Source organism: Equus caballus, chromosome 7 (genome assembly GCF_041296265.1).
Source record: "Equus caballus isolate H_3958 breed thoroughbred chromosome 7, TB-T2T, whole genome shotgun sequence".
In the NCBI taxonomy this organism is placed as follows: domain Eukaryota; kingdom Metazoa; phylum Chordata; class Mammalia; order Perissodactyla; family Equidae; genus Equus; species Equus caballus.
Window position 1 is genome coordinate 52,083,989 of NC_091690.1, and position 12,020 is coordinate 52,096,008.

Sequence of the window (12,020 nt, forward strand, 5' to 3'; positions counted from 1 at the left end):
AGTAGTGCTCTTTTATTTAGAGAATAGTGTAGCATGGGGACAGGACCCATGGGCAGTCAGAGCTTTTGCTGCCGCTGCTGCTGCCCCCACTGGCATGGGGACAGGACCCATGGGCAGGCAGAGCTGGTGCGTGGGGACAGGACCCATGGGCAGTCAGAGCTCCTGCTGCTGCCCTGAGTTGAGGGTTAGGGCTAAATTTAAGGCATAGGTATGTGAGTCATCTCTTTACGAAGACAAAGGAAAGAACATGAAAAAAAGTTAAAATGGTATCAGTGCAGGTGGGGTCTGGTCATTGGGTGATCCCATGACTTTTAGACAAGAATCAAATCGGATTAAGTAAAGGTCAGAAGCCACCACCCTAAATCAGTTACATGAGATTGCCAGACAGCAACCAACTTAAGTTCTTGCCTTCCCCATTAAGAGTTTCTAGGGATAAGGTCATCTCTCTTCTTCTTCCTGGTACAGAGAGGGAGGCACCTTTTACAGATAGCCCCAGAGCCTCCTTCCCTGTCCCAGTTTATCGAAAGCAATCAGCCCAAAACAATCCTGATGCCAAAGAGACATATCCTGGGGTGGCCAATTTCAGGTCCCTACAAGGTCATCCCCCCTTCCTTCACAAACGCAAATGTCTCTCAAAAGGGCAAGCAAAATTCCAGTCCTTGGAGCCTGCTTCTCATCTGTAGTTTTAAAAGTAACCAGCCTAAAATCCTCATCATAAACCGTTTTAAAATTAAGCAGCCTAAAAATCCTCATTATTTACATATTTTTAAAAAATTGTTTTTAGTCACCATGCTGCACGTCACACCCCCGGAACTTAATTATCTTATAAGTGGAAGTTTGTCTCTGCAAAATGGGGGAAGTTTTGACCCCCTGCGCCCATTTTCCCATCCCCCACCCCCCGCCACCGGTGGCCACCGATCCGTTTCCCTACCTAGGAGTTTGGTACTTTCAGATTCCACCTATAAGTGAGATCACACAGTATTTGACTTTCTTCATCTGGCTGTTTTCACTGAGCATAATGTCCTCAAGGTCAATCCGTGTCCTCGTGAATGGCAGGATTTCCTTCTTTGTCATGGTGAATAATATCCCATTGTCTGCATACACCGCATCTTCTTTATCCACTCATCCATCGATGGGCACTTAGGTTGTTTCCAGATCTTGGCTCTGGTGGAGAATGCTGCAGTGTCAATTCTATCTCAATTTTAAAAAAAGAATGTTGCAATGACCTTGGAGATGTAGATATCTCTCTCTTCTTTTTTTTTTTTGGTGAGGAAGATTGGCCCTGAGTTAACTTCTGTTGCCAATCCTCATCTTTTTGCTGAGGAAGATTGGCCCTGAGCTACCCAGAAATCTTCTTGAGACACTGCTTTCATTTCCTTCAGATAAATACCCAGAAGTGGAATATCTGGATCATATGGTAGTTCTATTTTTAATTTTTTGAGGAAACTCCATACTGTTTTCCATAATGTATGCACCAATTTACATTCATATATATATATGAGGTAAATATATGCATATTTAATTGAAATCAATTCACATTTTTGCCTTTTCAAGATTTTCCAGTAGATTCACAATCTTGTACAACCATCACCACTATTTAATTCTGGAATATTCCCGTCACCCCAAAAAGAAACCTGCAAACCCCCCATGCTCCCTCCCCCGGCCCCTGGCACCCACTCCTCTACTCTCTGTCTCTATGGACTTGCCTGTTCTGGACATTTCCTATGAATGGAATCGCACAATATGTGGCCTTTCGTGTCTGGCTTCTTTCACGGAGCGAAACGTTCATCATCTTTCGTGCAAAGTTTGAGTTCTCCTCTGTTGCAGTGTGTCTCAGTATTTCTTTCCTTTTCAGGGCTGAGTAATATTCCCTTACAAGGGTCGAGCACACTCTGTTTATCCATTCATTGGCCTGTAGACATTTGTGTTGTTTCCACCTTTGCTATGGATCCTGCTGCTCTGAGCCTTCATGTACAAGTTTTTGTATGAACATGTTTTCAGTTCTTTTATGTATCCACTGAGGAGTGGAGTTGCTGGGTCACGTGGTTTAACTTTTTTTATCCTGAGGAAGATTTGTCCTGAGCTAACATCTGTGCCAATCTTCCTCTGTTTTGTATGTGGGTTGCTGCCACAGCATGGCCAAAAACGAGTGGTGCAGGTTCACGCCCAAGAACCAAACCCCAGCCGCCGAAGAAGAGCATGCCAAACTTAACCACTCAGCCATGGGGCTGGCCGCCATGCTTCACTTTCTAGAAACTTCTAGAGTTTTTCCACAGTGGTTACACCATTTTACATCCCCACCAGCAATGCACGAGGGTTCCAGGGTTCCAATTTCTCCACACACTGGCCCATACTTCCTGTCTGTTTTACTATTACTGTAATAATTATAATTATCGCCATCCTAATGGGTGTGAAGTGGTATCTCATGGTTCTCAGTCCCTCTGGCCTTTCAGCAGACAAGCCCCGTGTGGTTCTGCAGGGTGGCAGCTGGGAGTGTGTGGCCAGCATCCCACGAGAGCTCCAGCCACAAGCTGTCACCCTGAGTAAGCCACGTCCCCCGGTTGGGCCTCAATGGCCTGAGCTGTCGAATGTGATGATGACAGATGCCTCAAAGGGTGGCTGCGACGTCCCTACGCAGATCCGTGTGCAGCGCATGGCCTGGCCGAGTGCAGAGTGAGCAGCACAGTAGTAGTTTCCGTCTGTTCCCTTAGACTCAGCTCCGAGAGGGCCCCTCAGGCTCCCCAGGCAGGACGGGCTCCTCCTCTGTGCTCCTACCGGCGTCACAGTTTCGCCTCGCGGCCCTGGGGTGTAAAGTGAAAATCCCTGACGTCTGGAGGTTGAGCAAATGTGGCTTTGTTGCGCCACTGCCTCTTCACCCCGCGGTGGAGTCCTGCCCTGCCCCGGCGGAGAATTCGGCACTGGACTCAGGCCCAGATCCGCGACTCAATCCCATCTCTGATCACCAGACTTGGTGTGGGATGGGGGCCCCGGGCCGGGCCCGCCAGGCTGGAGGCCTCTATGGGGAAGGGGCTGGTCCCCCTGTGGACTCTCTTCCTGTCCCCGTCACCCTCTCAACCTTTGGGCCCCTCCTGCCCAGGGACGGGGGGGAGGGGACAGGGCGGCTCCTCCTCGGCTGGTGGCTCTGCTCTCTTTGGATGACCCGGCAGGGGGTTTCAGGGCCCCCCCCCACAATGGACTCGGCGGGGATGTGTTTTGGGGACTCTAAGGCCGTCACTTTCCTGGAGACCCTTGGCTGGGGCACTGGCATCTCTGATCCGGATTGTAGCTCCTCCCTCAGGCCCTCCCAGGGGGCCTCGACGCCGACCACGGATGAGCAGACCCCTGGCTCCACCATCAGAGCCATCTGCCTCTCGTTCTGGGTTTCCTGGGGGGTCAGATCGCAGCCCCGTCAGCTCACCTCAGCTTCCTTAAGGCAGAGTCAGCCAGAGTCCTGGGCATCCTGCCTTGGGGACACTTTTCAAAGGTTGTGAAGTCGCCTCCCTCTTTGGGCTCTGGGCCAACCCGTGTCCCAAGAAGGTGGATGGGGACTTGCAGGTAGAAATAGCTCCCCTGAACAAATGTCTTCAGCCATCTTTTTTGGTGAGGAAGATTGGCCTTGAGCTAACATCTGTGCCAATCTTCTTGTATTTTCTACGTGGGATGCCATGACAGCGTGGCTAGATGAGCAGTGTGTTGGTCCACACCCGGGCAGCTGAGCTGGAGCATGTGAACTTAACCACTATGCCACCGGGCTGGCCCCTCCCATCTTTTTTTAAAAAGGTGTTCTATTACAGAGAATTTCAAACATAGGCCACAGCAAGGAGGGCGTACGATGAAGCCACGTGAGCCAGCTTTGAGTTCAGATGAGGTCTTGAGGGTGGGCCTAACCCAACGTGCCTGGTGTCCTTATAAAAAAGGGACATTTGGACACAGACACGCACAGTGAGAAGGCCACGTGAGGATGAAGGCAGCGAGCATCGGGGTGATGTGTCTGCAGTCCAGGGCCGCTAACGATGGCGGGTGAAGCACCAGGAGAAAAGAGTGGGACAGAGTCACCTTCCAGCCCTCAGAAGGAACCAACCGCGATCTCATGCTTTGGCTTCTGGAACCCTGAGACCCGCGGTCCGTTGTCGAGGCCACCATCTGGGGGACGTTCAGGTGGCCCCAACAAACTGAGAGACACCCTCCCAGCCATGATTTGAAAGCACATTCTGGACGCTGGATCATTGCTCCGGACGCCTTTCTCCATCCCTGATCCGGTGAGGGAACCCAGAACGTGGGCACAGGTTCTGACTCACTTCTTTTGAAATTCCGTATGGGCAGGGGCTGGCCTCCCTGCGTCTTGAGGCCTGGGAGGGAGAAAACTGAGTCCCATGACTCCTGGCCACGGCTATCTAGGCTGGGCTGGCGCTGTCAGGACAACAGCTGGCTCTTACTCCAGGCCTCGGGGGCCCCACGGGGCTGGCAAGAGCCACAGGAAGAGACTGGTCACCAAATGGCTTTGGCCCCGGCAGCCCCCGCCTGGCCTCTGTGCTCCTCCTGACCACTGGCTCCAAACAGCTTTTGCCTTACTTCATCACATCTGGTGCCTTCGAGACCCGAGTTTATGTCCGTTGACGATTTTCAAAGAATGCGTTGTAAGCTCTGAAGGCACTCCCCAGAGGCATTCCACAGATGTTTTTGGCGAAGGGCAGCCCAGCCGATGGGGGGGTCACTGGCCACCTGGCCCGGCCAGGCCCACACACACAGACGGTAGTTCTGGCTGACTTGCAAGGGAGTGACCACGTTATTTTATAGTCTGTTATGACTATTAAAAAAATTAATTTGAGGGACAGCCTGGTGGTGTAGTGGTTAATTTCACGAGCTCCGCATCGGTGCCCTGGGGTTTGCCGGTTTGACCCCAGGCACGGTCTTACGCACGGCTCATCAAGCTATGCTGTGGCAGCATCCCACATACAAACTAGAGGAAGACTGGCACAGATGTTAGCTCAGGGCCAATCTTCCTCAGCAAAAAAGAAAAATTAGGGAGGGCGAACAACATCAGCAGACTCGAGAACTATGATACTGGCTTGTGTTTTTAAAAATGTGTTTATTCATTCACTCATTGACACAATTGCTTTTCTGACTCTTGCTTAAGAGAAATCATCTGACAAAGCTCCAGTCTGCACATGGCACTGGTCTTGTGGGAGGGAGCCCGCACTCTCCCACTGAAGGACCCTAACAAATGGGACTGCAGAGCTCGTCGGCGACGAGAGGGCAGGAGGAGGGCCCTCGGGAACAGAGAGGGGCCGGGAGCGGTTCTGAGGAACGGCGGACGCCCCCGCTCCTCTGCCCTCCGGAGTCTGGCTCACTCCAGGGACCTGGATCCTGAGCTGTTTCTATAAACAGTGCTGAGGTCATCCCTGAGGATAGAGGTCCCCAGCGGCACCCAGCACCGGGCCAAATGCCATTATTCACCAAATGGCCCGGAGCTGGGCTGTTTCTCCCGCCTCTCTGATTACAAAATACAATTGCTCTTAAAACCAAAAAAGGGAGGACTGGGCCAGGAGATAGGTCGGGCTCTCTGCCGAATCACCCCTTCCCAGGGTGACACGAGCTCGGCCACTCTATGGGTGGCCTCAGCCTCCCCCGGGGATGAGGGGGCCTCCCAGGGCATTGGAGGAGCAGGGCGTTGCTGGCCGCGGCTCAGGGGAAGTCGCGGTAGGGCAGGCGGAAGGGGTAGAGGGCCGTGTAGCGCGAGTCGTGCCAGAGCAGCTTGTCCTCCAGGAAGGCCACGGTGCGCAGGGTGAGGACCAGGGTCTGGTGCTTCAGCATGCTGTGCACGTTGAGGCCTGGGGGCGGGGTGGCGTCAGGGGGGCTGCCCCCCATCCCCTGGGAGCCCCTCTCCCTCCTGGGGGAGCGCCCCTTACAGACAACCCAGGGTCTGGCGTGGGGTCGTGGGCCTGGGGCTGGGGCTCAAAGCCCAGCTCGGCTGCCCACTGCTGGTCAGACCCTGGGGAGGGGACTGTCCTCAGCCTGTCACCTTCCTGGGCCGGCTCTGCCCTGTGCTTGGCGGTGGGGGAGCAGAGGACAAACGGAGACAGAGGAGGAAACAAGGCAGCGAGGGGCCCGTGTGGCTGCAGTTAGTGAGCCTGAGAGAAGAGGGCAGGCCCTGCACCCTCACCAGTGAGGTCGGAGCCATCAAGGACTGTGGGCGGTTCAGGGAGGGCCCAGCTCGGGGCTGACGGGCGCCCTCTGGCGCCCGTAGGTGGGGACAGACTGGGGACAGGGCGGGAGGGGCTGGGAGCCGGCCCAGGGTGGTGAGGCGGGTTGGACTCTGGGTTTGTGTAAAGACAGCCCACGGGGCAGCTCACAGACTGGAGTTGGGGGACAGGGCCTGAGCCCCCGAAGGAAGGGGTTTTTGGTGCCAGGACAGCATGAGCCTCTCCGGCAGGCAGCGGCCCTCAGGAGCCAGGGGACAGCTCTGGGATGTCAACAGAGAGGTGGGGTGACCCGCTCAGGACTGACGAGGTCCCATTGGCCGGCCCTGTGCCCCTCTGCCCACCCGCGCCCCAGAGCGTGTCTTTAGCAAGGGCATCTCTCCCCTGCTGGCCCACTTGGGCGAGTTGAGGGGTGCGGAGGGGGGGTGGCCCCTGGCGTCTCAGTGACCAGGGGACAGACACAGGACGTGAACTGGCCCGTGTGCTCTGGGGGCCTGGGGACAGACCGGGCCCTGTGCTCACCGATCGCTGGCACCAGGTTGAAGGTCTTGAGGCAGGAGGTGGCAGCCACGATGCTGGGGGGCATGTCCTCGTGCTCTCTGCAAGGAGGCGGGGAGGTGAGCCACACAGGGGACCGAGCTCCGCCCGCCCCTGCCCCCGCCGCCTGCCCCTCACAGGTCCACCAGCAGCACGGAGTCCCCCCAGCGGCGGTAGCGGGCCAGCTCCGCCAGGTACTGCGGCTCTGCGCTCGGCAGCTCCAGCGAGTCCACCACGTGCAGGTCGTCCTGCGGGAGGGAAGGTGGCTCTGAGCCCCCACAGGCACCCAGGGCCTGGGGCTCCCAGCATAGGGGCGGGGGGGCTGTACCTGGGCCAGCTTGACGCTCAGCGCCACCTTGAGGCCCTGCACGCGCACCTTCATGGGGAGCATGTAGTAGTAGCTCGTGGGGCCCCGGGGGCCGTGGGCAATGCCCCCTGCGGGACAGAGGTGTGTGAACAGGCGGCCTGGCTGGGCTCGGAGGACCCAGCTGTGCCCCAGCAGCTGGCCGCCTGGGCCCCGGTTTCCCCAGCTGTCAGTGAGGACCAGGTACCTGCATGACCCCCCAGCCCCTCGGCCCTGGGGGGTGCAGCAGGGAACCAGATGACAGGGTCCCCGCCCTCACGCCAGGGGTTGGAGGGGGCGGGGGACCCAAACGAGGTCGGGGGGAGGTTCCTGGTTGAGGCGTGGCTCAAAGGCACTGGAAGGATGAGATGAGCTGGCCGGGCAAACAGGGGCTCACTCTGAGTCAGCTGTGCGGTCAGAGAGGGTGCGGGGGGACCCAGGGGAGGGCGTGCAGCCACCGCGGGCGCTGGAAGCAGAGGAAGACCCCTCTGGGGGCTGGCGATGGGGGGCGGGGATGGAAGGCGGGGCCAGCGGGGTTGTGGCCACAGTCCCAGGAGAGAAGCCCCAGCCAGGGCTGAGGGGGACAGCCTCGGGGAGGGAGGGGGACTGAGGAGCTGCCACGCCAGCAGCGTGAGGAACCCCGGTGCTCCCGGCTGCCAGCTCACCGCCTCGCCAGATCGGGGAGCGGATGCTGCCATGTCTTGCGCGCCCGCTGCCCTTCTGTGGCCAGGGCTTCCGGCCGCCACCCCGCACCTCGGCCCTGGTCTTGGTCTTGGCGTAGCTCTGTGGGTGCAAAGTGAGGACAGCTCAGGAGCCGGAGGAGGATGTCATCGCGGCCGAGAGGTGCCAGGCCCAGGAACAGGGCAGGGCGCTGGGCAGACCGGGCCTGCCACCGGGGAGCCCAACAGGAGGCACAGGCATCGCAGCTCCACGGGGACAAGCACAGAGTGCCTTGGGAGGGAGGGAAGGGTGAGGAATCGAGCTCCTCCTCCGCTCCAGAAGGTCAGCCTCTGAAAGGCAGGGGCTCTGCAGCCTGGTACACAGTTGTGTGTGTGTTTTTTCTTTTTTGCTGGGAAAGATTGGCCCTGAGCTAACATCTGTTGCCAATCTTCCTCTTCTTCCCCTTCTCAAAGCCCCAGTGCATAGTTATATATTCTAGTTGTAGATCCTTCTCATTCTTCTATGTGAGCTGCTGCCACAGCATGGCTACTGACAGACGAATGGTGTGGTTCCATACCCGGCAACTGGACCTGGGCTGCTGAAGTAGAGCACACTGAACTCTAACTGCTAGGCCATCAGGGCTGGCTCCACAGTAGCGTTTTTGTTGTTGTTGAGGAAGATTAGCCCTGAGCTAACATCTGTCACCGATCCTCCTCTTTTTGCTGAGGAAGACCGGCCCTGAGCTAACATCCGTGCCCATCTTCCTCTACTTTATACGTGGGACGCCTGTCGCAGCATGGTCTGACAAGTGGTGCCATGTCCGCACCTGGGATCTGAACCCATGAACCCCAGGCCGCCAAAGCGGAGTGCTCGAACTTAGCAACTATGCCAGCAGACCGGCCCCTCCACAGTATTTTTTGAATGACTTCAATGTGACTCCAACGGAAAGGAAGGAGGGGCACGGGGAAAGACGTGGCTGGAGAGTCAGGGAGAGGTGGGGGTGGGGATCATGAGGGGCTTCCAGTGCCAGGCCGACTTTATTTTGGGGTAACGGCAGAGCCACGGAGGGTGTGAGCAGGGGAGGACTCACCGGACTTCTGAGGGGGCAGAGGGAAGAGAGAGACCCTGATCATCGTGGCTTCTTCAATGCTCTTGGCACAAAATCCAAACTCCTCACCAATGCTCTTGCTAACCTCCATGGCCATGCTGGGCTCCTTTTGGGCCCTGCCACAGGGCCTTTGTGTGTGCTGTTCCCACAACCTCCGCCCCAGCCCCACTGCCCCCTTTGCCTAGCTAGCTCCTATTGCACACCTGAGGTTAAATGGCCCTTTCTCTGGGACAACCTCCCAAATTATACATTTCCAGCCATGACTACCTGATTCACGTTTACATCTCCAACCAGACTGGGAGCTTCCTAAGGGCAGCGATCTTGCTCAGAACGTGCCTGGCAACCGACCCACTGGTGAGTGGTTCAGGGAGGGAAGATGAGGCCCGAGCCCAGCAGTCCAGAGAAGACACACGGAGGGTTCCTCTGCCTCCCCCTCCCACCTCACCCCACCCGGGGCACTCACAATTCTCTTGAAGTTCTTTTGCCAGATGGCCACCTGGTGCAGGATGTCCAGCCTGTGAAGGAAGAAAGGACACTGACAGCCTCGCCTCCACGAACACCCTCCCCAACCCCGCAGATGACAACCTAGGCCCGTCTCGGCCGCTTTCAGGGCAGTGTGATCTGGCCCTGCGCCTCTCTCGCCCCATCTCACACCACTGGTCTCTCTGAGAGACGGAGTCCAGCCTCCAGGCCTTAGCACTGGCTGTTCCCTCTGCCTGAAATGCTCTTCCCCTGACTGGTTCCTTTTCAGCCTCCAGGTCTCAGCGCAAACCACACCCTCGGAGGAGCCCCTTGCTAAAGAAAGGGCCGCCCCTTCATCTTTCTCACAATGACAAGACAACTTACTTAGGGCCACTTCTCCAGGGGCTGGCTTTCCTCTCTAGCCCTGTGCTGTCCCCTGCGGGAGACACAAGCCACCTGTGTGGCTACCGCACACCTGAAATGTGGCCATGTGTTGAAATGGCAATATTTTAGATACACCAGCAGAAGGAAAATATGATTGAAATCAATCTCATTTGTTTCTTCCACTCTTAAAACAAATGCGGCTACTAAAGAAATTTAAATTTCACACGTGGCTCACGTTATGTGGTACACGGACACGGCCGCCAGGCTAGCTTGCCAGGAGCTGATAAACTCCGGCTCGTAGGCCACTCTGGCCTGCTGCCTGGTTTTATAAATACGTTTTCCTGGAACACAGCCACGTTCCTCCATTTACGTACCATCTACAGCAGCTTTTGCAATGCACAGCAGAAATGACCAGTTGTCATGGGGACCCACAAAGCCTAAATATTTACTGTCTGGCCCTTGACAGAAAAACTTTGCTGAGCCCTGCTCTGGGCTGTGAGCAACATCGGTGACCTGCGTGCTCATTCGCTGCTGTATTCCCAACACCTAGAAGGGAATTGGGCACAGAGTAGGTGCTTCAGAAGCATTTACAGAATAAAATTCATTGTTTTCTTTTCATTAATTTTTTTGGTGAGGAAGATTGGCCCTGAGCTAACATCGGTGCCCATCTTCCTCTATTTTGTATGTGGGATGCCACCACAGCATGGCTTGATGAGTGGTGTGTAGGTCTGTGCCCCCAGGATCTGACCCCATGACCCTGGGGTTGCCAAAGTGGAGCGCACGAACTTAACCACTACACCACCAGGCCGGCCCAAACAGACTGTTTTACATGTTTTTCTCACTCTCTACTAGGTGGGGATTCTGTAAACACAGGGGGCTAAGCACACAAATAATGGTAACAGTACTAAATTAATAGCACTTATTACGTGCTAGACATGGTACCTATGAGACAACACAGCCCTCGGTAGGCGAAAACCCAGCCCTGGGAATTGGCCCACATAAGGCTGCCATCCTGGCTCTAAAGCTTACAAGCTGTGTGACCTTGGGCAAGTTTCTTTACCTATCTGTGCTCAGTTTCCTTAGCTACAGAATAAGGATCACAGAACCCCGTCCCCGGGTTGCTGTGAGGATCCAGTTCACTAAAATGCAAAGACTGTGCCAGGCACACAGGAAGGACATAGCCATGGTTAGCGCTCATTTTTGCAAAAACCAGTAACAGCAAGGACTGTTCTACAGGAACTTATGTCCCAGAATTAACTCATTTAAACATCGCAGCAAGCAGCGGTTTGAAACACCGGGACACTGAAGCCCAAGATGGGAAGGCGGGATTTGAACCCAGTTCCTTGGGCTCCAGAGTTCCGTGTCCTTAACCCCCAGAGGATGTTAACTCTCAGCTCTCGACTTCACACAGCTCTGCAGCAGGAAAAACCATCATCCCCCTTTGACAGGCGGGGAAACTGGCTCTAGAAACTCAGCTCTTTGCCAAGGCAGGAGCCAGGTCGTCCCGATTCCTCAGCCCCCGCTGCTCGCCCCTCTGCCGCCCCGTTCACCATGACCGCTGCCACTCACCTGGGCGCCGCGGCGAAAACGTCCGGGTGCAGCTCGGTCAGCCCCACGCGCTCCTGCTCGTAGCCCCGCAGGGACTCGACCCAGGCCTGCACCGGGCGCCGGGGCGCGACGACCGGGAGCTCGCATCTGCGCAGCACGGGCTCCTGGGGACCTGGCGCGATTGGGAGGTCAGGGACAAAGGTCAGAGCTCCGCGTCGCTGCCCCTCCTAGCGCGAGCCCGGCAAACTCACCCCCGCTCGCCACCGGCTCTGACTTCTCCGCCAGCTTCACCGCCTCTTCCGCCAGCGCGCTCAGGCCCTGAAAGCGGTGGACGAGAGTCAGACGACCCCCGCACCGTCCCACCTTTGTCCTCCGACCCCGCCCCCAGCCCCCGGCCTCACCCGGCAGCCCGGGGACCGGAGCCAGGCCCGCGCCCCGGCCCGGCACAGCAGCAGCATAGCCGCGCCGCTCCCCATGCCTGAGAGGTCAGGCCTCCCGGCGGCCGCGCGCGGCGCCTCGCGATGACGTCACGCCCGCGACATCGCCCGCCCCACTCGGAGGCGGTGCCGAAAAGCGGGGCGCCGGGCAGCAGCGAGGTCGCGGCGCGGCCCTGCATGCCCTCGCTTCCGCCCCAAATACCACTTTTCACTCCCGGCCTAAAAGACCCTCTGCGGCCTCCGGAGACGCGGCTCCATCGCAAGAAGCCCCGCCCCCTCTGTTGGCCACGCCCCTTGGGTCCCGCCCCTAAACAGCCAGCAGGAATCCAACCAATGAAACC

The 12,020-nt window shown here is 57.1% G+C and overlaps 1 protein-coding gene across 1 annotated transcript; it reads right to left on the reverse strand.

Moving 5' to 3' along the window:
* Nucleotides 1-5,069: 5,069 nt before the first annotated feature.
* On the reverse strand, nucleotides 5,070-12,014 carry MRPL4 (mitochondrial ribosomal protein L4). Its single transcript, XM_023645448.2, has 9 exons — nucleotides 11,644-12,014; nucleotides 11,494-11,560; nucleotides 11,264-11,414; nucleotides 9,312-9,363; nucleotides 7,746-7,863; nucleotides 7,066-7,172; nucleotides 6,876-6,985; nucleotides 6,723-6,799; nucleotides 5,070-5,831 (listed from the first exon to the last, which is right to left on the reverse strand). The coding sequence occupies exons 1-9, from the start codon at nucleotides 11,716-11,718 to the stop codon at nucleotides 5,686-5,688; spliced, it is 903 nt and encodes a 300-aa protein (XP_023501216.1). The 5' UTR covers nucleotides 11,719-12,014; the 3' UTR covers nucleotides 5,070-5,685.
* Between the last annotated feature and the right edge of the window lie 6 nt (nucleotides 12,015-12,020).

Bases quoted from the DNA above. Each gene is read 5' to 3' on its own strand.
- MRPL4 (XM_023645448.2), bottom strand. From the start codon at position 11,718: ATGGGGAGCGGCGCGGCTATGCTGCTGCTGTGCCGGGCCGGGGCGCGG. The intron at 9,364-11,263 runs GTGAGTGGCAGC...CTTCCTTCACAG, and splicing joins GTTTTCGCCGCGGCGCCCAG to GCTGGACATCCTGCACCAGG. The intron at 6,986-7,065 runs GTACAGCCCCCC...TCCCTCCCGCAG, and splicing joins TGAGCGTCAAGCTGGCCCAG to GACGACCTGCACGTGGTGGA.